At 34.7% G+C, this 27,999-nt stretch overlaps 1 protein-coding gene across 1 annotated transcript; it reads right to left on the bottom strand.

Moving 5' to 3' along the window:
- Positions 1-7: 7 nt before the first annotated feature.
- Positions 8-27,996, bottom strand: LOC137574315 (mucin-5AC). The gene is given in 6 exon segments (XM_068286581.1): positions 8-1,029; positions 1,926-2,794; positions 2,861-2,989; positions 3,658-8,509; positions 8,511-9,971; positions 26,035-27,996. Coding segments are annotated over 5 exon segments (7,620 nt in total). The 5' UTR covers positions 9,966-9,971; positions 26,035-27,996; the 3' UTR covers positions 8-714.
- Positions 27,997-27,999: the final 3 nt, after the last annotated feature.

Raw genomic sequence — 27,999 nt, 5'->3', positions numbered from 1 at the left:
GTTAATATTTTCTTTTACGTTTCGTTTTTCTAAATTGCAGCCGTTCCCTTAATTGTTAAAATTTTTTTTAAATAATCCTTTTATCCATTTATCAGTTTTTTGTTTTTTTTTTTTCCTTTCTTTTGTTTTATTGGATGGGGGTGCTGGCCCCTTTTTGGGGGGCCGCCAATGCAATCAATATACATATACATATACATATATATCATTTGTTTCTCTCAATTCTCTAGATTTTTCTCACTTTTCACTTACCATTTTCGTTTTCTTTTTTTTTTTTTTTGAGTGTGTATAGCACCTTTTTATCACTTTGCATTAGCTCTAATTTTATATAAAAAATTTTCCTTTTCCGTTTTTTTTTTTTTTTTGCATAAAAAGTACTTTGTCTTCCAAAGACAAAGACATTTAACTAGCTTTTTAGTTAGTTACTCTCTCTCTCTCTCTCTCTCTCTTTCTCTCAGTTTTCTTTCCCTTTATATATATATGTACATATATATGCATATATATGTCTGTGTATATATGCATGTATATATAATCTACTTATTTTCTATATTCGTACTAATAGTTAATTTAGTTTTAGAGCGACATACATATACATATACATATATAATATATACATATATTTTTCTCTGTATCTCGATTTTGCTTGCTGTTTTTTTTTGTTTGTTTTTCGACTCTTGTTTTCTGTTTTTTGTTTTTTTGTTTGTTTGAGGCGCTGCTTTAAAATTTCATTAAAATGGTTTTAACGCCTAATAAGTTCTTGACACTGTCGTTGTATTTGATTAGCACAACCTTGGAGGAGCTAAACATATTCAGCTTCTCGCCGGCACATAGCAATTGCAGGCAGGTGGCCTTCTCAAGAAAGTCATCGATCTTGAATTCCCGCAGTAGTTGCTTTTGTGTATTTGTGTTGTTGTTGTTACTGTTACTGTTGTTGTTGCTGTTGTTATTGTTGCTATTGCTATTGTTGTTGTTGTTGTTGTGGGCCAAAGCATTGTTGTTGTTACTATTATTATTGTTGTTGGTCGGACAAAGCTATACAGCATACATGATAAAGAAAGAGAAAAAGAATATATTAATATACTAGAATTAATCAATTGATTATAAAATATATATGTATAAATAATAACAAATTATGGTCAAATAATAAGAACTTAACTTATTTTCTATATACTTCTTTTCTTTTATTTTTAAACCCTTTGTTGTCTTTTCTATTATACCTTTACCTTTCTCTTTTTTATGGTGTTTTCTATACTTTTGTCAATATAAACAACAATTATCATTTACTTAAATAACTTTTTTTTCCCTTTTGCATAATTTTTCTATAAGATTTTCATTTGTTAATTTAACATTGTTCTTGCAACTTTATTTATATTATTTATCTAATTATTGTTTCTACTATGAAGCTAGCCTTAGTTTAAAAATGATCTATCAGATACAATACAGAAAATACATAATATCAAAGAATGGCCCTAAAAGGAAATTGTCTTGGAATTTCTTAGCTCAAATAACTATGATGTATTCATATATGTATAGTAGGAATATTCTCTTGTAAAGAAATAGCTAAAACACAGAAAGGCTAAACTGAAAAAGTTTCCAAATTTTTGTCTAAAAACAATGTTTATCACGAGGATACGTTTCTGATCGATAAAACATTCTGAAAATACTTTAATGTACTCTTAATGGCATACTTTAGGGTGCCATTTCGCAGGTAGAGATTCCCCAGTGCTTCCATTTGATATATTTTGTTGCTTTCTATTCTAAAATTTAATTTAGTTTTTGTTTCATATTTGTTGTCTCTTTCAGTTTTGGTTAACTAATTGATTTGTTTTACGATAACTTAAATCAGTTTTTGATATGATCTATTGCAAGTAAATTTGAGAATCTTATCTAGTTAAGTTATATCCTGTGTCGCTAGCTCGCTGGCTCACCTTATTAAGCAGCGTATCCTTTGATTTGACTTTAAGTAAATTGCACAAATCATTTAATAGTACCCATTTATCACTGCCCTCATCTTTGAGCAAGTACAGTGGTGGCAAGGGCACATCGGCCTCTTCAAATTCAAAAATATCACCATTCAATTCATCGTTATCATTATCATCCATTGTTTCGCCATCCTCATGAGGATGGAGATGGCGTTGTTGTTGATGTTGCTGCTGATCGCGATGATCATCATTGCCATTGCCGTTATCATTAATATTGTTGTCGTTGTCGTCGTTGTTGCTGTTACTGTTGTTGTTGTTATTGTTGTCATTGTTGTCGTCGTCAGCGTCGGCGTTGTCGTTGTCGTCATCATCTTCCATTTCCATTTTAACCTCATTCTTGACATTCACAACATTTGTTACTACCACATTATTCTCAACATTTGCATCATTGTTTTTATTATTATTGCTATCTTCCTCGGTACCGGGCTCCAATTTCACCATCATTGTTGTTAATGTTGTTGTCAGTGTTGCCGTTGTTGTTGTTGATGATGATGATGATGTCGTTGTTGTTGTTGTCATCGTTGTTGTCGTTGTCTGTGTCGTTGTCGTTTCGGTTTTAGCTGTTGTTGCTGTTGCAGTCTTTGTTGCACTTGTTTCCCCATTCTGTTTTAGCATTGCTGCTGCTGCTGTTGTCGTCGTCTTCACATCTGCTTTACTCTCCTTCTTCTTATCCTCATTTTCCTTTGTTTTCCTCATTTTGGTAGACATTAATCCATTACGCACATTAACCTTTCTTTCTCTACGTAGAGCTCTGCTCATATCACAAGATGTGTTCGGTACATTATCGAATATATCATAACCATATTCCTTAGCATCTGAAAACATAACAAAAGAGGATGAAATATTTCCATTTAAGAAAGAAAAAACTTCCATTCACTTACCAAATATCTCCCAGGGTCCCTGAAAACGCATCGGTTTGATGTCAGCGGCAGCACTTTGTGCATCGCTGAGATGGGCTCGCAAAATGCCACGCATCAACTTGCTTGAAGCTAACATTAGCGGAGTTTGACCTAAATAATAGAAAACAAAATGAAACCAATTAGTTGATTATAAACCATGGAGAATAAGGGATGGGACAGGGAGAGGCCAAATGAGCTGCATAACTGTAACCGAAACCATAAGCCAAAAATTAAGTTTACTGCATCATTTAATATTCGAGAGTATGTTAAATTAATTTCAACACAAATTTGGCGTATCGAATGTTTAAAACAAATTCACGCATCGTCTTCTTCAATACCCTACATGCAATGTGGGAATGGAAAACTCACATAAGATCAAATTCTTAAATTACGGTTTACTTTCTAGAAACTGAAAATAAAATATCAAACGACTATCGTTTTCGAAGTGTATTTTAAAGTAAATCGCTTTTGGTATTGGTAAATCTGATTAAAATATTAAAGTATGTTTTTTTTTTTACTTCATTTAGTTGTAATTCTCAACTGGTTGTAGCGTTGAAGATTTGGTCATTTGCCATTGCAATTGGGAACATCTTTAACTATGTAAGTAAGATAAACTCTAAGACGTCTTAAACACAAGGTTTAATACAGTTTCAAGTCTAGACTGAAAATATATTTGAACTTTGTTGGGCTAGAAATAGATTTCAACTTTCACATTTTGGCCAGTTAGAATTTTGATTTCGTTTACACACACTATCTATTTTTCACCAACTATACCTCACCTGAGTACGTTGCCAGCAACGGATCAGCTCCATAGGACAACAATAGACGTACAACCTCTTCGTGATCATTCTCGATGGCGCCATGCAATGGCCTAATGCCCGATTGTGCGGCCTCCGAATGATTGGCACCAAATTGTAATAAAATTCTAGCAATTTCCAGCCAACCCTGCGTGCAGGCCTCATGCAATGGTGTATAGCCGGCATTATCCTTCTGATCGGGATTCATACTCATACGATCTAGGCAATAGACCACAACATCTATGAGTCCTTGACGGGCGGCTTTATGCATGGTGCTCTGTCCCACACCTTTATTGAGTACCCATTTCTGTATCTCACGACATACATCCATTTCAGTCTTAACCTTGAGAGGCAAATGTGAACTACTGCCAGCAATTGTGCTGTCCGTATCATCGAGCCGTTCATCGGCGGCACTTTGAGTCGATTGCTGTTCCGAGGTATTTAGATTTGTAGATTGCATATGATTATGTTGGAGCGGAGATGATATATTTAGCTGTTGCTGCTGCTGCTGATGATGATGGTGATGGTGATGGTGTTGCTGTTGTAAATGATGTTGTTGGTGGTTGTTGTGGTGATGATTATGATTGTGGTGATGTTGCTGCTGGGATTGTTGTTGTGTGGTCTGTGGACGTTTCTTTTTACGTATATAATCGAAACCAGAGCTTCCCTTACGCCGTAAATACTTTCGCTTGCTATGCGGTGGAACTGCTGCAGCAGTTGCATTAGCCATTGCCGTGGCTGGTAGCTCGGTAACAGCTCGTCGTGCCAATTTATTATTATTAGCACTTACAATACGATTCATTTGATCGAGAAATTCTTCATATTTTTGATAACTTATCGTTGTATCATCATCGTCATCATCTCCCGCACCGCCGCCTACGCCCTTATCTTGACCCTGGCCACGTTCGGGTGGTGCCGAAGCTGGACGTTCCGGTCCGACAAATATTTCACGTATAATCTCACGACGTTGTTGCATCTTTGATTCCGTGCGAGTTTTACTCGACAAAACTTTGGTATCGAAAATGCTAAAATGTCGCCGACTTAGATCATCGATATTATTTGTGGACGATGCTGATCCAGCTCCTCCTCCTCCTCCTGCCACATCCTGTTGTTGGGGCTGTTCATAGAGGGAATTGGAGGCAGAGGTTTGTGATAGATCACTATGCACTTGCAAATGATTATGAGACGATGATGCTGGCGCTGAGACTGATGACTTTGTGGCATTGTTATTAGTTGTGGTTGTTGTTGCTGTTGTTGTTGTTGTCGTCGTCTTCTTTTGACTACCATTCGTCACCCGCAAGTGTAGGACATCAATTATGGATTTCGGTGTGGAACTCTCTTGCTGTTTGCTTGCGGCCTTCGTCTTGGGACGTCCGCCACGATTCTTAAAGCAAGCCAACTCTTGACCCAGATCACGTTGCTCTAAATCGGGCAATGAGCTGGCCACTTTATTCAACTTATTGATGGAGATCAAACGATGTGGAATTTTTAAAGCTAATTTATAGCGATATTCTTCAAGAAATAATTGCTGCTGTGGTGAGGTTTTCGTGGCATTTGTTTGTTTTCCACTGGCACCTGCTGCACCACCGGCTGCCCCCTTGCCACCCTTAAGTTTCGAACGTCCTCCATTCATTAGCTGCTGGCCAAGGTCCTGTTGTTTGTTCCTTAAACGTGTGACCATCATTTCTTTTTTACTATCTACCACTTTACGTACGTATTTACGTTTGATTTTCGTTGTGGAATTGCGTATGATTTTATCATTACGCAACACTTTACTATTGGCCAGCTGCAGTTCGAGTTCCTTTTTACGTTTCGAACGGGTCATTGTGTTGAGATTATGACCAATGCGATTTTTAATCGAATTGGTTGTACGTTGCTGTTGTTGTGGTTTATTATTAGATGATGAACCTCCAGTTGCAGCTGCAGTTACTCCGGCTCCTGTTCCTGTTACTCCTTTAGATGATTTCTTTTCATTCTCCTCATCCTCCCCTTCCACCTCCTCATCCTCGTCATCGTCGTCGTCATCGTCGTGGTGGTTGTCATCTTCTTCTGAACTACTACTACTACTATTGGATTCCTCCTCACTTTTACGTTTTGTCAAAGACTTTGGCGTGCTAGTGACTTTAGTTGTTGCCGCTTTGAGAGCAGGAGTAGTTGGTATTGGAGTCGCTATGGTATTAGTTGCCATCATTGTTGCAGTCTTTAGTTTTGTTTTCTCCTCACTGGACTTGCCACCGCTTACTTTCTCCTTCTCTTTTATTGATTTCACCTGCCCTCGTCGCTGCTGCTGTTGCTGCTGCTTTGACTCCTTCTCTCCATCTTCATCTGGTTCACTGCTTTGTGTTTGTTTTTCGCTACGTTGCTCATTGACTATGGCTTGCTTTCTGGGTCTACCTTTACGCATTAGCGGTTTCTTTTGCCGGGCTGTCTTACGTTTATGCAATTCGGTGGTATCACTTTCCGAACTGCTCGTATGTCCTGCCGCCGAGACGAGACGTGCTGCAATACGTTTCTCTTGTTGCAAGCGTTTCTTTTCGCGCTCCATTTTACTTAGCTTCTTTTGGGCAGCAGCAGCGGCACCGCCACCACCACCACCCATCGATGAGGAGATGCCATTTGTTGTGGTTGTCAATTGGGTGGTGGTGGTTGTTGTTGCCGCTGATTCGGGATCTGCCGCTGCTCCTGCTGGTGGCAGAGTGGGCAATAGGGGTTGTCTTTTCAATATTCTTGCCACTGGTAAATCATCTTCACTTAATTCCAATTTAATTGTGGCTACCACAGCAGTGGATGGAACTGGTGATACTGCTCCTGGTACTGCTGATGGTGGGCCTTTAGTTAAACAACTATTGAGCTGCTCAACAAGATTATTACAGGTACTGCCCCAATCCAAAAGGCTATTGCTATTAAAGCTCGTTGTTGGTGGATCCAATTCCAAACCCAATTCTGTAATAGCTGTCATTGATTGTGGTGGTGCAGTCACTATTGTTGTTGGCTGCGATGCTGCCACTGGTGGTGTTAATGGGGGAGCTGGTTCCAACTTAATTTGTATATTATTGGTTATTTGATTGGGCGGCATCACCGACGTTGATGTGGTGCTATTGGTGGTGGAACTAACCAAAACAGGTGGATTAAAGGTGAACCCCTTGAGCTCAGCCTTAGTTCGTATGCGTTGCTCTACCTTTATCATTGGTTGACTGGAGCTTGGCATTGGTGGTGGTGATAATGATAATGACGACGATGTGGTTGGCATTATTATGTCCACTTCACGTTTAAGCATTTCACGTTCTCGTTTGGCGGCCAGCGCCTGCTCATTGATGGCTATCACTGGTACAGAGGCGGCAACAATTGTTGCTGGTGGTGGTAGTGGTGGTGCTGCTGATGGTTGTGATGCTGTTGCTGGTGCAATAACAACTATTTTTGATGGTGTAAGTGCTGGCGGTGGTGTCGTTGTTGCCGTTGTTGCTGCTTCCAATTTGGCCAATTTAGCTGCTGCCTGATTATATTCCTGCAGATGACGTTTTCTACCCAAATAATTGGGATTACTGCTATTATGGAGACCAGGACCAGGACTCGGGGTAGTCGATAGCGATGATGTGGCCGATGAGGAAGTTGTGGGCAGAGGTATAATGATGGGTGAGGTTGATATTGAGGGTTTGTTGGTTGGCATTGTTGTTGTTGTGGTCTCAACAATTGCTGGCTGCACAGCTGGTTGTGATGGTGTGGGCCTCTTGGCATAGGGATTCGTTTCCAAAACACTGGGACGCATTTGTTGAACAGTTTTGATAACCAACGCCGGAGCTGCTGGATTTTGTCGTATAACATGTGTTGTATGACTTGTTGGTGGCGGTGGTGGTGGTGCTGCAGTTCTTGTGGCTGCCGAGAAATTCGGTGTTATATCGAATCGTGGTAAACCCAAGCCACCACCGATACCACCACTTAAACTCGTTGAGGCAGCAGCAGCAGCAATTGTTGGAGGTCTCTGGTATTTGTATTCCGTTGAATCTGCCGTCTGTTTAACAGTACGCATTGACAGATCCAATGGTGAATGTAGAGCAGGTGCAGGAGCAGAAGCTGATGGTCCAGAAGCTGTAGCTGAAGGCGCCTGTATGACAGGCAAAGTGGCTGCAGCTGCTGCTGATCTTGTTGGTGGCGGTGGCGGTGGTGCATTTCTTAACGATGTTTCCATATTCAAAGTTTTCTTAATTATCTGTAGATTCAATTCTTGTTCGCTTGCCGTATTCCTTTTCAGCATATCATTGATCAAAGCACGATAGTTGGGCTTAGTTGCTGAAGTGGATTTCTTACTCGAGACTTGAGACGATGTTGATGGCGGCGGCGGCCCAGCACCACCACTCGATGGCTGACAGCAGATATCTGGACCATGTGGATAGACTTGCACTTGAGTGGAATAATTGCTGGCACTACTCGGCGCTGGTGATGGTGATGGTGGCACTGCTGTCATCGATGTCATTGGACCTTGTTGTGGTGGTGTCGGTGAAGCTATGGCTCCAGCCGCTGGCGAGGGTGTACCATGATGATAGGAATAGGTATATGCTGCAGCTGTTGTTGAACCACCTCCTCCTCCTCCACCTGGACCTCCTGCTGTATCATGTTGCTGTATCAATTTGCCATATTTTGTGGGATAACCATGCGGCGTAACCGATGATGAATTGATATCGTGATGCATCTCCTTATTATTTGTATCAGAATTTGGCGGGTTATTGTACGGATTGTGATAGAGCGAGGATCTGGTGGTTAATTGGGGTAAACTTGGTGTATGATGATGTTCCGGTTCTAGCTTCACATAGGCAGCAGTCGCACCCCCCACCACCACCACTAACAATTGATGGCGGCGGCGGCGGCTTGGCGGGTTTCGTTGTATAATAATGCGATGAATTGATTGACCTTCCCGCATATGGACCAGCAGCAGGCGGACCTGCAGCACGTGCATATTCTAAACTTGGACCAGGTTCACGTACATATTTCTCTATGGCCTGATTGACAGCCGTCTGGAACATGGGCATATATAGACTCTGATGTTGTGTCGGTGTGGCAGCTCTTGCACTACGCAACGGCTCGGTTGGCGTCTCATAATGCGATGGACATTTGCGTCCATAATTTGGACTTGGCTGCTGTTGCTCATGCGGTTGACTGGGATTCACCACCACATGCTCGACATGATCATAGCTACGTGACGACAATGTGGTGGATGAGGCCGCAGTTGGCTGCGAGGCTGATGGCGGTAATGCTGAAGCTGTGGCTGGAACTGATGACGCTGCTCCGGCTCCTGGTGGTGGTGGTGGTGCATAGCTGAGCACTTTGGCTGCAGCAGGTACTGAGTATTTCATATCCTCATAATAGCGATTGCTATTGCTTGGACGTGGTGGCAGAGGTGGTGCTGGTGGTGGCGGCGCTGGTGGTAGAGCAGCTGTGGCTTTGCCATAACCACCACCATATCTCTGCTCATCAGCTGGTGGCCAGTAAGCTGTACTATGAGGTGGTTGGGGTGGCTGTTGTTGCTGCTGCTGTTGTTGTTGTTGTGTGGGTGGTGGATACATTGCGGCAACGCCATGATATTGATGCTGTCGTGGCGCTGGCGCTGGTGGCGGTGTCTTATAGGATGACCAATGTGTTGGTTCAAGTTTTTTATTAACCGCCGCCGTTAAATCTCGATTGGAGGTATAATATTGTAAATGCGGATCACCTGAACCACCACCACCACCACTACCACTACCACCACCAACAGCAGCAGAAGATGGAGTAGCTGGTGAAGATGATGCCACCATTGTGCTTGAGCTGGCTTGAGCAGCACCTGTCGGTGGCTGAACAGATGCTGCTCCTGATCCTCCTGTTGGCATTATATTACGATGAGTTGTCATATACATGGCCAGATTTCGACGATCCTCAGCTGTATGAGAATGCGTATTATAATTGGCGGAGGAGGAACTGGAGGAATTGGAGCTACTTGGAGCATGTTGCTGATGATGATGCAATTGCTGATAGTGTTGCTGCTGCTGCGGTGGTGGCGGTGGATGATGCTGCTGGTGGTGATGTGGTTGCTGCTGCTGCTGGTGTTGATGATGTTGTTGTTGGTGATGATGATGCGGATGTGGTGAATGCGTTTGATGGTGATGGTGGTGTTGTTGTTGCTGCTGTTGCTGCTGGTGGTGGTGGTGCTGCTGCTGCTGTTGCTGCTGGTGATGGTGGTGTGACAATTGCTGATGTGACTGCGGCAAGGGCGCTGCCGTATGATGATGTGTTTGATATTCGTGATGTCTGTTCGGATCCATTTTGATCTGTAATCAAAGAAAAACAGAAAATGAATCACAAAAGTTTCTACAGAATTCTAAAGTTGGACTTAATCAAGAGATAAATGTTTAACATAAATATTACTCAGACCTTAACCCACATATACATTGGTTCACAGTTTATTCGATTCACTTTAAATTATATAAATTATGTCATGTAAATAAATATATATACTTGCAAAAAATACAAAATAAATAAAGTTTTTTTAGGTATTTCGAAATTTTGAGCAGTTTCTGCCCAATTTTCCTTTATATTCTTTTCCCTGGATCTGTTTTTGGTGCTAGTTTTTCTCATTTTAATATACATACATGTGTGTGTGTATGTACATTAATGACTAAATGAAAACGTTTAAAAATCATTTCAAAATTGGTTTATACTTGTATACGATTTTGTATAAGGATCAAGTTTAGTGTTGCATTTCTTAGGACATCCGATATTCTAAGGATATTTCCCCATTGTATCATTGCTAATGCCAAACTTATTGGTAAATGGAAATGGAAAATTATATCCTGGGATATTTCAAAGACGTTTTAAACCTTGCTTCAATGAAATATTACTCGAGCTCAACTGGCCTAAAGTCTCTTAATGATTTCGTAGTATTTTTATCAATATGGAAAAACACTTGAATGTTTTCTCTATTTATGTATGCAAAACCTATAAATGTAAAACAGAAATTCACTTGAATTTTTAACGTTGACTTTGCCTTCAAATTGAATAAATATTATTCTCAGGAAAAATCTGTGGAATTTCGTGCATTTATTACAAGAACCCAAAAACCCGAGAAAATGGGGAGAGTGAAAGGGAAAATGGAAATTCTCTATACTAATATACAAATTAAATTTCTGCGAAATTGTAACTATGTAAATTTTATTAACATGCGCACACAACAACAAACAAATGATATAGATTAGACAGTTTAATGGAAATTGCTGACTATTTGTAATAAATATAACAACAATTTTCTTGTCTTATACATAAATAGATTTCGAATTAAACGTTTTAAACAAATTAACAAACATATTTTTTACAGTATCTCTCTTTCTCTCTACTTTGTCTCCCACTGACATTGTATAGACAAAATGACAATTAACAATGTCGAAACACGCCCACAAAAAAAAAAAAACAACAACAAAAACAAAACAAAATCTAAAAATATATATTTCAGAATGAATAACAAATGACAGATAGACAAACGGATAGTCTAAGCAGTTTTGTAAGCAAAATGAAAAAGTTTTGGTTTTTTTTTCACACAAAAATAAATAACTACATATATTTTTGTTTTTACTTTTTGTTGTTAGTTTTGTGTTCTCTATCGCATTTTGCGTTTTGATTTGTTTATATTAGAAATTAGATTGCCGAGGCCTTGCCTTGAAGCGGGTATTCTCACTAATGTTTTTTTTTTTTTTTTTATCTACGCTGATTATTTATAAATGCCTTTTGCTTTTGTTTTTATCAGCAACACGTGAGAATAGTTTTTATTTTCTCTTTCAAATACGTTTTTATTAATAGTTGCAATAACAACAGCAACAACAATAAAACATAGACGCAAAGAAAGGCCGGGCCCATTTTTTTTAATACATATGTATATGTATGTATGTATGTATAAAGCCAAATAATCCAATCAGATCATTATCAATATGCCAATTTATTATAACTACAACTTTATAATAAATACTTTTTGAATTTTTATGATTTATATATCATATTTTATATCAATACATATAGAATTAAGTCATATTAAAAACCAAAATTTAACAAAATTGAAATTTTTAATACAATAATAATAATAATAGGGACATTTATTTCAACAACCTAATTAATTTTAATCTTTCGTATGAGCAGGCTGGAGGTAATTTGTAGGAAAAAGAAAAAATTACCATAATAGTTTATAATATTTTAGAATTTTACATCCTTTAATTTCAATAACAAATGTAAATACTCAACGAATTAATGATATACATATGTATATAAGTAAATCAATTTTTTGGCTATGTATTCTCCTATAACTAACAGATGCAATAATTGAATTGAAATACATATATGAAAACATCGAAAAATCTCCTGTAGAGCACCAAAAGAAGAAAAGTGTTGAAATATTCACAAATACATCGCAACATTACAAGAACGTTTCCCAAGGCAAAACGACAACAACTAACACCTATCGAACACCTATTGAAATTTACCAGAATCAGACTGTGACACACAAATATAACCCACAGCCATATCCTTAACAAATCCCCTCCTCCAATATGTACACACTGCAACGCACCAATCAACATTTCTCATTTACATACATACTTATTGATTGCCCGTTATTCCAACAGGAGAGATCAAAATTTCTTAAATCAACAATAAAAGAAATAACTATTGAATTCCTAAATGCTACCAATATCTACCATCTAATTTAGCCATATGGTCAATACAAATGTAAATGTAAATAATAATATTAATTCTAGTTTAATTTAATTTAATTTAATGTTAAACATACACACAATAAGCCTAAGGCCTTAGTTGCTATAGCTTACTTTCTCAAGTTATGTGAAACTTATAATTTCGGGCAAATTTCTTAATAATAATAATTTTCACAAATCGCCAAATTCCACCTAGAATTTTATAAAATTTCTAGTCATAAGTATTTGATCCCTCGTTCTAATTAAAGTAGACATTATTCAGCTAAATTTCTAAACACTCCAATGTAGAGACATGGTCCCTCTTTATAAGCTGCAAATTATCAATTTCGAAGCCTTCAATTTACACACATAAATCATATTTTAAGCATACAAAGGAAGAGTCATTCTGAAGTATGAATGAAAGCTCAAAATGGCAATTACTGTATTAATTCTTTTTCTTAATATTTTACCAATTCTTTTTACCTTTCTTTTGATAAGGGTAACAAATTGTTTAAGAAAACACTCTTCAGATATTTTATTTGCCTATTTCATTGTTGAATAATAAAAAAAAACTTTAAAATTGACATAAAAACTAAAATGAATTGCAATTAATTGAATCTCTTCATTCCGAAAAAGTATGTGAATCACATGAGTCTTTGCGGAGTAAGGGTATAAAGGGTAGCTAAATAATTGGGCATTATTTTCTTGGCTTATATGTATCAGTTTGTTGCTGAGCGCTAAAATGTGTTGCTTTTTTTCACATTTCTTAAATTTAAATACGTATCAAAATATAAAAGAAACAAAATACAAAAAAAATGTGTGAACACGCGCCTTGACTTTCATGGCTTATCTCATGCACCTTCTCTCTCTCTCTCCCGTTCTTTTTCTTTCAGTTTTTTCTTTCTTTTTTTTTTTTTTTTTTTTGTTGTGAATAACATATGGTTGAAATTTCAAACTTAACACGAGCTCCGGCTAAAAAAACCGCAATGGAAATGTTAAGAATTTGAGAACTTCGTTCTCTTATCTCGCATATAAACGTGGAACAATTTGTAGCTACATGAATATATATTAAATCTATAAGCATATCCATATATGTACATATGTATGTTTGTATATGTATATGCTCATGTATGTATGTATGCACTTTGAAGCATTACAAATCTTATAAAGAACAAAAATTGTAATATTTGCTTAAAATATTTCCTCATTTTGGTTCTCATTTTTGGGTTTTTTGATTCATGATTCACTTTTTCTCTCTTTCTCTGCGTCTGTCTTTCTCGCTTTTTGGTTCATTGGAAAGTCGATTTATTTTTATGCATGTTCTGTGTCTTTAGAAAGTCGTTGAACTGTTTGTATTTTGCTGTTGTTATTGTTGTTAATATTGCTAAGTGTTCTCCTTTTTTTGTTTTAACAATTTCATCAGTTATTGCAAATACGAAAAGACATTGAACGATAACATTGACCCAGAAATAGAAATCGATGAATGAACGAATGAATGCCACACACTTCTATTCCATTTTACCCCATTACATGTTTCTAGGCTTTAGATTTATTCCTATTATATGTATTTACATATGTATGTATGTGTATTTCCTTTTCTTTATAGTTTGATCTTTTTATTCTTTTCTACTGTTGGTTCTTTTCTTTTATTCTCTTTATTTTCATTTAAAAAGGTAAATGTAATAAATTCTAATATTAATGTCAAAAAGAATACAAAAAACCAAAAAGTTTACCTTAAACTATAAAGATATGGTAACCAAATCGTAACAAGTCTACCAGAATTTATCAAGGAAACGTATATACTTAAGTTAAACAAAAAAGAAAGTTTAATTTATAAAGAATGAAATCAAAACGAAACGACAACTACAAAACTTTATCGCTTTTGGTTTGCTTTAATTGTGAAATTAATCCTTAATACAAAGTTCTTTTTAGTGAGTCATTAATATTACTAAATTTAATCATAAAGAATTGGAGCAAAACTGAAAAAAAAAGTAAAGTTAGAAGCTAACAAAATTTCAATTTCTATTTATTTATACAAATATACATACATATATAAATGTATATGTATGTACATGCAAAGGTTGTGAATAATTTGATAAATTTTTGTTTTGTTTTGAGATATTTGAGGTTAATAAACTTAAATTACGATTAACAGACTAATTTTTGCCATGTTAGTCATTAAATTTTCACGTGAAACCAAAATTGTTTTCCCTTTGCGTGTTTATTTTTTGTTTTTATTCAACTATTTGGTGTTTCCTATTCAAGAAGAGTATATTAACTAAGTCATCAATTTGGCTTATGGCCAATAGATTAAATATAGAATAGGTTTCATTAGAAAACAAACGTGTTTTAGTTATTAATATTTAGAAGAGATCTTAAAAAGAAGAATGAAATAATGCAGTATAGGTAATAAAGATATGCAGAAAATGGCTTGGGAAATCCACAGGATACGTTTGGGCGATAAAGAAGAGTATCAAAACGGCAAATGTTCTTACAAACACAAAACAAACAAGTGACAAAGATGTATATATAAACAGAATAGACTAGATTCAGCAAAGATTAAAAAGATAAATGATGATGGGAGCAGGTGAAAAAAGCTAACAAATAAATACTTTTTTACAAACTTACTTATTAAAAAAATTACAAAATCTTATTTAATGTTTGAACATAAAAAACTATCTAAATATTAAATTTGTTAGACTTAAACTTGTTGACCGATTGTTCTTATGTACATATATATAACAGAAGACCGATCCAGCTAATTTGTATATACTTTATCTCCTAATTAAATGGACTCTGCTTTTCAGATTGATCAAGAATACATATATTTACAGTTGGACCCCAAATATCCCATTAGCCGGAATGAAATTGAGTGTGTTCCTTTGTCTCGATTAACCGTGATAACATCTAATTTCCGAGTTAGAAAACGAAAAAGTTTTCTTTTTTAAATTAGCACAATGAAATCGGGATTTTCCCGCTTTGGGTCAATATATTTTGCCGGTTAATTGGAGTCCAATTGTATTTTAAAAAGCCAGAAAATTCATCTTCTCTGCTTTACAACAATTGTAAACAATTTTTAAACACACTACTATTCGCTTGGAATAGTTGACAAACTATGCGAAATTCAAATAATTAAAACTATTCTATTTAGATAGTAAAAGGCAACAAATCAATTTACTTTAAGAAGACTCTTTCAAGCGAAGACAAGAACTTAGCTCCCCCATAGTTTTTTAATTGCTAACTGCATTTTTCCCAAGAAATACGACCTTGGTTTATTGTTGTTGTTGTTTTTGTGTTTTTTTTTTTTGTGCTTTTATGACAAGACTTTTGAGTAAAGTATGAAAAAAAAAAAAAACACCAAGAAAGAGAAGAAATAAAGAAATGATCCGCAAATCATATAGAAATAACAATAACAAATAATCAACTGGCAATGATTGCTGTTTATATTGTTGTTGTTTTTGTTGTTGGTGGTGCTTTAGCGCTTATTTAGCATTTAAATTTGGCATTTGTTGTTTTATAATTTCTCATTTGGCAAAAGTTCGTTGTGCTCTTACATACTCAACGACGCCGACGACGACGACGACAACGACAATGGCAATACGAATGGGCATTGGGATTGGAGATTGGGGAACTGGGTGGGAGGGAGGTATGGAATGGATGCGGTATTCGCCTTCACATTTGCTTTTTGCTTTTGCTTTCGTATTTCAGTTTAGTTCGCGTTTTTCATTTTCGTTTGTGTATTTATATCATTTGCAATAACAAAAACGAAAAAAAAAAAAAAAAAAATAGCAACAAACATATCAAATAAAAATGCGTCACAAATTTATTTGCACTTTTGTTTTTGTTGTTGTTGTTGTGGAGGGTGGAGAAGCATTGGATGCCATTGGCTGGGTGGCAGCAGAAGGAAAGGAAGGGAAGTCATCATTATATTAGCCTTGACCTCCACAATCTATGGAAGAAGAGAAGGAGGAGGAGGAGAGCAGACTGATGGGGTCCCCAAAAATACAGCCTGTGCAAATTGTTTTTAGGAATAAATATTTATATGTACATATGTATATGTATATTTAGACATATATGTATGTATATATATATTTGTTCTTGCTTTGCCATGGAAAAGTTAATTGAAATTTAGTAGATACTTTTTTTTTTTTTTTGGGGTCACTTCACTTGATTGTGTAGAAAGTGGTTTTTTTTTTTTTTACTCTCTATCTCGAATTCGACACAAAAGTCTATATATATGTACATATATGGAAAGTGGGCTAGGTTAAATAAATAGATAATAGATTATATTATTTATCTTTACACTTTGAGTTGTGTGTTTGCTAATTGATAAGACAACATTCACAAATGTGATGTAAAACAATCAGAGAGATATAGTATACATATACTTATATTATATACCTCATGTTAAGCTGATCAAGTAGAAAACGTTTCCCTTTATACCTATATAAAATATTTATTGGTATAATTTATATGTATTTATTTAACGGTGGCAAATTGACTTTGTTTTATTTAATTTTTTTTATATTTAGTAACTATACTAAGAGGTTCTTAAGCTCTACTACTACTTTGCTAATACTGAAATGTTGTTAAAACTATTTAAAATATACTAAAAGCTTCTTAAGTAAAACAGGCTGATAAAAATTAAGATCCAGATAACAATTTTTCAAAGGATTGTAGTGACCTGTATGTGGAAACCGAAATTCAAAGTTTCGTTGTGTTAAGAAAAACTATTTAGTAGTTTTAACTTGATTACACTATGTGACAGCATTTCACATTTCAGTGATCTTTAAAAGAAATCACATTTTCAGCTGAAATTTCTGTGTGACAAATGTTTTTGTTGATTTAGGCGTAATTTAAACTCGGAAAGTTTTCTTGTTATTATTATAACATCGAAAAACAAAGAAGGAATGCCAATCAATAATATCGAATAGATAAACATTTAATTCTCGATTAAACAGCATTTTCTTTTTCTCACACACATTTCTTGGAATCGATCGTATTACACACATTTCGAGGTCTGTAGTTTATAATTTGATACAAACATTTAGACTCTCTTTAGATGGAGAAATTGCATTTGCAGCATTTTATCTGTTTGGCTTTCTTCTCACATTTCCGTTGGCCTCTTTTTTGTATCATGATTTGCTTTGGTATATGTAGATTGATTTACAATTGAATTCAATTGTTTTTTTGCTGTTTATCAATTTATTATTATTTAACACTTATTTGACTTCATTTATTTCCTCTTTTCTCAAATGTTCTTTTCTGCTTTAATTTTATCATGTAATCCAAACGTTTGTTAATCTTGATGTAATCTTGTTTCTATATGTGATTTGTTCCGATGTTAACTGTATTTAAGAAACAAAAATGCGGGCAATGAAAAATGTTGTAACGATGCAAAAACTAAACTAAAAACAGGCAAAAAACTAAAAAAAAAAAAAAAAAGAAAAGAAACAAGAAAAATGAACTCGAAATGAGCGCGAAAAGATCCAAACCAGATGATGATGATGATCATGATAATGATGATGATGACGAAGCCCCAAACGATCGTTGAATGTTTCGCCTTTGGGGGCCAACGGCATACGAATGTGATGTGAATTGCCGTCGACTTGGTCGGTCGTCGTCGTCGTCTCGAATCGTTTATGTATATCTTGTATTTGTATTTGTATCTGTATCATTTAGTTGTATCTGTGAACTGTATTTGTATCTGTATCCGTAGAATTTATGTTGTAATACACACAAAAAAACAAAAAAAAAAAAGTGCGCGTCGAGACGAAACGGACAGATGTTAGTATGCTCTTTTTTTTCTTTCTATCTTTCTTGGTTGGTTTCTTTCTTTCTTTCTTTCTCTCTCCCGCTAAGATGATGACAAAATCAACAACAACAACAACAACAAAATTGGTACACTTAATCCCTCATACATATATCGTATAGTTTCGTCCAATACCCTTTAATAACAAATTCATTTCTCTGACCTCAACTCTGTTGACTTTGTCAAGTTTTGTGTGTTTTCGCCCCGCCATGAAATTTTAATGGCCTTGAAATAGAAAAAAAAATGGTTCATAGTTAATTTTTAATATATAAGAAACTCTACTCATTCAACGGAAAAAAAAAACCTATGGAAGACCAATGACATATCCGTCGACATTAACTTGTTGACGACTTCTGGGAAATACTGAAAAAAATTGGAATTCTCCAACTGACGAAAGCATATTGGAAAATTTGTTATGAATATTGGAAAAAATAACTATTTTATGATGATTTCTTGGAGAATACTTATTGATAATAACAACAAACTGTATTAACACACCCTTAGCTGGCCAAAGCGACTAGGCCTATGGCTGTTGAGTTTATTCCTTCTTTTTTTTTGTGTATTTGGGACAATTAATGCTAATAAATTGAAATATTTACAGTCAAGAATCCGAATTATGAAATGAGGCGAGTTATATATTTCCCATGATCAATTTGAATGCTCTTGAACTTCAAACAGATCTCTATTGGTGAGAGATTAATTCGTAAAAGTATTTTTGAGTGATAACAACTCAAGTTTCACGAGGTCTTCTCTAAAATAAACTTTAAAGCTAATAGAATTTACTAAAGAGATGATAGCTTAGATTGACCGAATGTTTGTGTATATATATTTACATTTTTAATGGTATACTTGAAACATTTTTGTATGTAGTTTAGTGGACAGTCCTCCTGTTCTATATAGAAATTGATATACCCTTGATATCAGGCTAATGCCTTTTTTTTATAGGGTATAATAAAAAAAAAAAAAAAACAACAACCAAACGAAGCGGGACAATTTAAGATAACAATGTCAACGACTGTGTGTGAGTTGTGTATGTACAGTATCCCCTAACTTCCCCCCCCATGCCTCTTCTCGACCACTTCATCACCTTTTCGTTGTTGCTGTTCTCCTCGTTGCCCCCTTTAATCATGCAACTAAAGTAATGTGAACACACACGTTCAATATCAAACGACAAATTTTTGTTGTTGTTTTTGTTGTTGCTGTTAATTTTATTTCAATTTATTAGCATTCTTATACATATATTATTGTTGTTGTTGGATAATTTTTTCATTCCCGCCTTTTTTGCTGTTGTAGTTGTTGTTGTTTGTAAGTTGTAATTTGTCGTACAAAATGATTTAATTGCCACAAATTATGAATTGTGAAATGTTGTTTTAAAAGAAATAAAGGCAAAAAAAAAAAAAACAGAGAGCAGCCAAAAGGAAGCAACTCAATAAAAAACAAAACGAAAAGAGTAAAAGAAAGAAAAAAGGTAGAGACCGAGACACAGACACAGAGAGAGATAGGAGGAGTGACCTGAATAGCCAGGCATTTCAATTGTTCAAAGTCGTCTTGGAGAAAGTTTTTGCTCGTTGTTTCGTTGCGACTATGTTATAATACACAAGAAGTCAAAGAAAAAGAAGATGAAGAAGCGGCGAAAGGAGTTACAAATAAGAAAAAAACCAGAGGGCCGGGGCTAACTTCGACCGCGTCAAAGTTTGTATACCCTTGCAACCTTTTGGTAACTCTTTCCTTACCTATTAGCCATCAATGTGGAAGAACGTTTTATCTAAAAAGGCTTATGTTTGCGAAAGAATGGCCTACAATCATAGGAAATAACGAAGATATTAATCAAAGTCACTGTTTTCCACCGATCGTTCCTATGGGAGCTATATGATATAGTCACCCGATCTTTATCAAATTCGACACAGTCATTAACAGATATATTAAATTAGGAAACGTTTAATTTAAAAACAATCACGTTAAAAGTAACGAAGTTATTTACAAAAGTCACTGTTTTCGCCCGATCGTTCCTATGGGAGCTATATGATATAGTCACCCGATCTTGATCAAACTTGGCACAGTCATTAACAGATATATTAAACTAAGAAGTGTTTAATTTGAAAGCAATCGCGTTAAAAGTAACGAAGTTATTTACAAAAGTCACTGTTTTGGACCGATCGTTCCTATAGGAGCTATATGATATAGTCACCCGATCTTGATCAAATTTGGCACAGTAGTTTATAGGCGTAATAATCTCTCTAATATAAAGTTTCACGATAAGAACATAGAAAATAACGAAGTTATTGAGAAAAGTCACTGTTCGTGACTTTGGGGTTTGTATGGGAGCTATATGATATAGTGGTCCGATCCGGCTGAATCCGAGATATACAACGCCTGCAGTATATACAAGCCTACGTGCAAAATTTCAGCACTGTAGCTCTTACGGTCTAGGAGGAGTTTGCGTTGATCCAGACGGACGGACGGACGGACGGACGGACGGACGGACGGACATGGCTAGTTGAACTCGTCTCGTCGTGCTGATCAAGAATATATATACTTTGTATGGTCGGAGATGCTTCGTTCTATGCGTTGCACACTTCTGACCAAAATTAATATACCCTTTTTGCAAGGGTATAAAAAAAACACCAATGCCAATACAAATCATTCAATAAAATTGCATGTTTTTTTTTTGTTTTTTTAACAAGAACCTGCAAATATAATCCAGTTAAGAAAATGGCCAAACGAGTTCCCTAATAATAATTTCGACACACTTTAAAGATTCAAGCAAATCCGTTTATTTTTGCAATACGATTTTGGCCCGAATCATTTGGAATCAGTTGCTAAAAGAACTTGAAATTTTGTCCTTAAAATCACTTCACAAATCAAATTTCCAACACTAAACACTAAGAAAGTACAATTTATTGAATTAATCATCGGATGAGGATTAGGGTTATTAAGGATTACCAGTTATACCTCAGCATTTACTTGAATGTCTTAAGGGGTAAATTTTTCCTTCAAATAAATATTTGAGTATGTCCTAAATGAATCTTGTCTCTATATCAGTCCGATAATTAGATAGCGATAAGAGATCATTTTTTGAATTGTTTTTTTAGTATCTTATCCCATATAATCATCCATTCAATCAAGACTTTTTTGTGAGAGTTTTCTTTTGATATGTTGACACATTTAATTTTAGCAGATTGCTTGATATACATTTGGGCTATGTTGGGTTAAAATGTCACACAAATATCTATTTGAAGGTTTAATAGGTTTTCCAAGAACCTAGAAAAGATTTGAGATTTTGTCGTAGGGTCGCTGATCATTTACCCAAGTAAGTTTTCATGTTTCCGGTTTGTGGGTTTTGTAATAATCACGTTTTGCATTTCATTTAAAAAACAGCAAGGTGTCGTCGGTAGAGGGGGGAGGGGGCCGATGATTCTCCCCCATTCACTTGGGTTTTTTTGTTTTTCAGCTACCTCATTTCACCTATCACAACATAAAGTTTTCCTCACATGGAGCAACCGTTTTTCTCTTTCTTTTTTTTTCTTTTCCTTTTTGAAGTGCGACTATGAAACTTACATGAGATCTGGTTTTGGGGGCCCTTTTTGCCAACAAATTTGTTTACATAGTTTATTTTTAGTGTACACACACACACACACACACGCACACACTCACAAATAGAGCCCACAAGTTTTTTGTTTAAACCATTTGCTGACTAGGCAAAAAAACAAAACAAACTTCCTCACATTTCGTTGTCATATTTAAATTTTCTGTTGTTTGTTGATTCTCAAATAAAAGCAATCTATGCATTATAATTTATCATCTATTGAAATGAATCATTGTCAAAAGGAGGGATGAGGATGAAAAAAATGATAAAAAAAGATGACTTTCTGGCAAAGATCTAATTATTTGCTTAATTATTCAAATGTTTTCAAAAGGGGAGCTAAAATTGTTTACTCAATGTTATTTCTGTTAAATTTTTTTTAAAGCGGCGCAATCACAGAGCTATCTATCAAGGCTCTTTCCCTTCTTTCCCAGATAACTGAACTATAGGTATAACTATTTATGATATTTATGTTATTAATAAATGCGAATGACCCTTCAAAAGGACAAATGTACAAAAAATAAAAATATCTAAAGAGAATCAAAAAAAAAAAAAAACTTCATAAATCCGTTCCTGCTTTTAAATGTTTTTGACATCAATTTCTAATAAATTCTTTAAGTTTGTAGTTGCTAAAGTTTTAAATTCAAAGTTGTTCATATGTATATATTTATTTAATTTCTTGTACTCCGTTATAATTATTCGTTTAGAACTTTTAATAATCTATGTTTTTAGAGTGTTTCTAAGATGAAATATACAATTTGACAAATGTTTTTGAGTATTATTATACAAAAATCTAATTGTTCCATACACCAAGTTGTCGAACTTTTTGTTCTAATCTAATTTGAAGTAAATATGTTTATAAACTTACTTCTTATAAGATTAATTTTAAGCAAATTTGCAAAATTTTTATCAAAGAATTAAGAGACAAACTAATAGAGATGGATAGATCTTTCATTCAAGTTAAGATGTTTTCTTTTCTTATGTTTCTTTTTTTTTTTTTGCAAATGGACATTTGACTAACCAGTTAACCAGCTGGACTGAATACCACATAAATATTTCTATGGATTTTAATTTGAAATTAACATTTTTTCTTTCTTTCTTTCTTTTTTTTATATACCTATATATATTTTACACCTAAAACCGAATAACTGAACGCTCATTTCTCATATAACTAGATTCTCATAAAATAAAAAAGAATAATTTTCACAACCTTCACTCCTCTTCACAACACATCAAACAAAATGATAATTCTCACACACAAATACACACACACAGACACACAACATACACACACACACACATCTTTCAGGCAAATCTTGCTGCTCTCTGTGTGTTTGTTTCGAAACAAACCGGTTAAATGCTTTAACAAAAAAAAAAATAATAAAAAAGGGGGACGATATTGTGATATAGCCGATTAGAAAATACCCTACCCTAATCTAAACGGTTATAGGGTATCTGGTGCTTCAATTTGAAGAGGCTTTTGCTTTAAAACAAGACTTTTTATCATTTAATAAATATTCTTTAGAGTGTTTTCTTTTTTAATTGAATATGATTTTTAATCTTAATATACTCTAACTGGATAAAGGGTATTAAAAACAGAAACCGTTTAAGCGTACAATGGGGCGTAGAGAGATACGGGAAAAAGGTAGTTAGTTGTAGGAAGCAAGCAACGAAGAAGCAGGTAAGGGGGCAAGGGTAAGAGGAAGAGGTAGGGGGAAAGGCGGGTGGTGGTTGACTGACTACAACTACAACTAAATAATTATCAACCTCAACTCAATTTCCACCAATACACACACACACACACAGAGAGAGAGAGAGAAGGAGAGACAGACATTGATACATTAGTTTTTTTTTTTCAAACATTTTTTGTTTTGTTTTTGGGTTATCAATTTCACATTTGATTGAATATAGATTAAACCATAGGTTAGTGCTTGTTGAGTAATTTATACATTTTTTTTGTATTTATTTATTTTTGGCATTGTGTATAGAAAGGAACAGGGAGAGAAAAAAAACATAAAATTGATAATGGAATCAATTCGATTTTCAATTGACCCCCAAGCAAAACGTGACTTCTGAATGGTCAATTAATTGGCTTGGCATTTTTTTTTATTTTTCCCCCAAGAATTTCAGAAATTTAATAATACCTAACTGTCCGATTATTATAATTATAAGTAAATGAAATACTTCACATTTTTGTTAATAATTAAGAATCATATAAAAGAGAGATCAAAAGAGATTTGAAAATCTATGTAACTGTTTTGTAAATCCCAAGTTGAACTAAATTAAATATGAAAATTGTTTACACAAAAACTTTATTCTATAAGTAATTGAATGGTATATGTATTTATTTGTAATATTTAATTTTATTTGTCTTATTTCATTGAAATTCATTTGCTTAATTACGAAATAATGATTCATCGAAAAGTTCTTTTTTCTTTTGTGTATTAATATGAATGATGTATTATCTAATCAGTAATTAACTTTACTTGACCTATAAACTTGCAATAATAATTCGATATTTCATTTATAAGTGGTTTATAAGTAAATTCATTTATGTGTACCTATAAAAAATTACAATATTAACCAGATGTTGAGCTTACATCATGATGATAATGATGGTGATTACACACTTGTTGATTTTTTATTGCTAAAATATGATTTCGATGTGTTTTTTTCCAAAAATTCCATTTGGAAGTATGTACATATACAAACTGATTAGAATAAATATGTATTTAGTGATTCTGATTGGATACGAGAAACAGATTTAAATAGACAACTGAGTTTTTAGATCTATATGGAATATAGTAGGTACTAATTCTATGATTTAAATTGTATGAGATCCGATTTTGCATATTTATCTAAACTTTTAGCCGTATTTATTATATTTTCTTCTTTTGCCTGCACAAATTGTCTCTCTGACCTTGCAGCTAAACTTGACTAGGATTAGAAAGTAAGACTCATTTGATTTCCATCAGGGCAGAATGTTGAAGTCCTTTTGAAGAGACAAGGTGAATACAAATTTGAAATGAGAACTTTTATTACTTGGAACGATAACTCATATATTTTCGAATACCAGTTGGAGTTTAACTTGGTTTACGTTTACGAATCAGTTGAACTCAATTCTTTTGCTTTTCGTTTGATTAAAAAATACCAGGAACTTTCTTTTCAAGGTCTCGTTTCATTCGTTTAAGCATCAAATGAATACAACTTTAAGAGTTATTTGCTTAATTAATGTATTCATGCACCGCTCTATAATCAACATCGATCCTATACACAATATGCTGTAGTTGGACTTAGTAGCTAGTTCTAATTGGATCAACATTTTATCTTATTTCACATAAATGAATATAATTCAAGTTGCTTAGAATATATAAAGTCTAGCTTTGGAAAAAACATTCATATTGCCGGCTTATAAAAATGATTTTTAATTTTTCTTTAAATATTTTCAAAAAAGTGGGACAAAACACAAAGGAATTTCAATAAGATAATAATAATAGAGGTCATTGCATTTATTTTTTCTATATATCGGAAAATCATTCAATTTCATATAAATAAATAGAATTTGTCGGTTTTAAAAATATTTAAAGTTAAAATAATAAATAGAAATTGATGAAATAAATTCTCTTCCAACAATAACATACAAAAATTCTATTTAATTTAGTCAATTTCAAGTACAATAACTAAACAAATCTAAATTTTAAACAAGTAGTTAAAACTATTCCCACGCTCTAGAGATCTTAGTACCGTTAGGTATTTAACTTTTATTTGTTCTGAAATTTAAATTAAAATCTGTTTAGCACATGTTGCTGCATTGACAAATCTTTGACCTAATTAAAGTTTCAAATTTCTATTTTATTCGTAAAAAATGTTAACTAAAGGGATGAAGAAGTAGAAGAGTGTGTGGGGGCAGACAGCAGCTGTTATCAATATTAAACAACAGCTGAAAAAGTAACTGTAAATAAGCCACCTGTAGCCATTTCGCAAGCCACCAAAAAGAAGAAAAAAAACCATAAAAAAAAAACAGAACACAAAAAAATACAAGAAAAAAAGGCGTTTATTCTATGTAGCTCTGTTTCACTCTATATACCATCATTCCCTCTCACTCTCTTTCACCCACACACATGAATACACACACACACATACACAGAGTGATACGCACAGACACACGCACACAGGCACCGCTTAATTAAAGCTCAAAAACGCAAAACGTGTTTAACATTTTTGAATTTTTTCGGTTATGTATTTTTTTTTTTGTTTTTACATACCTCAAAATATTTGTGAATAAAAAATTAAACAGCAATGTTGTTTTTGTTGTTGTCCGTTGATTATGATGTGAAGCAGTAGGAAGGATGATGGGCAGAAGGAGGATTACGGGGGGCGGCGGTGGTGAGCCCTTGAAACTCAATTGCTGGTGCTGCTGCTAACTCCTCTGCTCCGTTTTAGAGTAGGGACACCCACGCTATGATTGCTTCTTCTTCTTCTACTACTGCTGCGTATTTCTTTCTCTCTCTTCCTTCTGACTTGTTTTTGGGTTGGTTGTTTTGTTGTTTTTTTCCTGTTGTTTGTGTGTGTGTGTGTGTGTGTGTACTTTTTTCTCTCACTTTGACGTCGATGAAAACTTTTACTGTTAGTCGTGCGTAGTTGCTGTTGTGGTTGTTGCTGCTGCTGTTGTTGTTGTTGTTGTTGTAATTCCTTTTAGCATTGCTTTTCACTTTAACTTGACTTGATTTTTTTTATTCACTCACTCACACACATACATATACGCAAAAAAATGGGGAGACGCTTTGTATGTATGTATTTATATGTATAAAAAACCAGTATTTTGCCTTCTTTCACTTATTAAACAAAAAAAAACACAACATAACACAAACACAAACAAAAAAATAAAAAAGAAATTGTTGAATAACGGTTTCTTTTTTTCTTTCTTTTTATTTCTTCTTTTTTTCTCTTTTTTTTTTGAATTTCACTTTGTTGGCAGAGCAGCCGCTGTCGCCGCCGCCATGGGAAACCTGTCCAGCAACAAGAGAGTCTCAATGTTGCCGCAACAATGTTGCCAAAATGAACATACAATAATTTTCTTTTTTGTGGTTTTCCGTTTCGGAAAACTTTTTGTAAACTTTTTCTCTGTTTTTGTTGCTGCTGATCCTTCACTTGTTTTTGTTGCCTTTAATATTTTTTACATTTTATTTTTAAATGAAAAGCAAACACAACACAGAGAAGATACAGATATATAGATAAATATGTATATATATATATATATCTGTGTCCGTGTGTGTGTGTGTTTGTTTGTCTGTGTACGACGCAAAAATTGTTTTAATCCAAAAATGTATAAAGTTGTTGCTGCTGCTGCTGTAGTTGTTGTTGTTGTTGCTTTTGAATGTTCATTGCCACACACACAACAACAAAAACGTTGTTGCTTTTGCTGTTGCTGCCACTGCTGACGTCGGCGGCGACGCTCATGATTTCGTTTCAAGGCAACTTCATTTCTTTACTTTATTTGACTTTTTTTCAATTTTTCTTGTGAGACTTGGCTACTTGCCTCCTCCCCCGCCGCCAGCCACAAGCGACGAGCGTCGTCCCAATCAAACGAAACAAAGAAAAATTTCACTTGTCTCCTCTTTTAGTGAGTTGTTGTTGTTGTTAGGGTGAGAAGGATGATGATGTCGACGCGGGGTGTTGGGGGACGGGGAATCCGGTGGTGGTGGAGTGCAGGGGGCCACAGCAACAAATTCTCAAGCGAGAGAGAAAAACGCAAATTATAATTTCAATTTAAATTCATTTTTTTTGCTGGTCGTTTTTGTTTGACACAAATCACACTCGACACTTGGACAACAAAAAAAAAAGTTTTCTTTTTTAGATTTCTTGTTGTTGTTGGCCTACTTTGTGTGTGGGGAATTTTTTTTGTTGGTTTTGCGTTTGCTGCTTCTCGTTTCGTTTCTTTTTTCGTTTTCTTTCTTTCACACGCGCCGTTGTTGTTTCTCGTTCTCTTCTCGTCTGTCTTTACGTAAATAGAAATTCTTATAGCACTTTGTTTTCTTTATGTGTGTTGGTGTGTGTGTGTATACGTTGCAATATATTATATTTTTATATACATTAATTTCTTCTTTTTCTATGTTAAATGTAGTTTGTATTTCAATTTCAACAAAAACCGACACACAGCGTGAAAAACCAAAACAAGAAAATCCGCAAAAACAACATCCGCGCTCTCTCTTCTCTCAAATGCAACAACA

The sequence above is a fragment of the Drosophila tropicalis genome, unplaced genomic scaffold (assembly GCF_018151085.1).
Source record: "Drosophila tropicalis isolate 14030-0801.00 unplaced genomic scaffold, ASM1815108v1 contig_443, whole genome shotgun sequence".
NCBI lineage: Eukaryota > Metazoa > Arthropoda > Insecta > Diptera > Drosophilidae > Drosophila > Drosophila tropicalis.
Note: the sequence above shows the minus strand (reverse complement) of the source record. Positions and strands in the feature narration are given on the sequence as shown.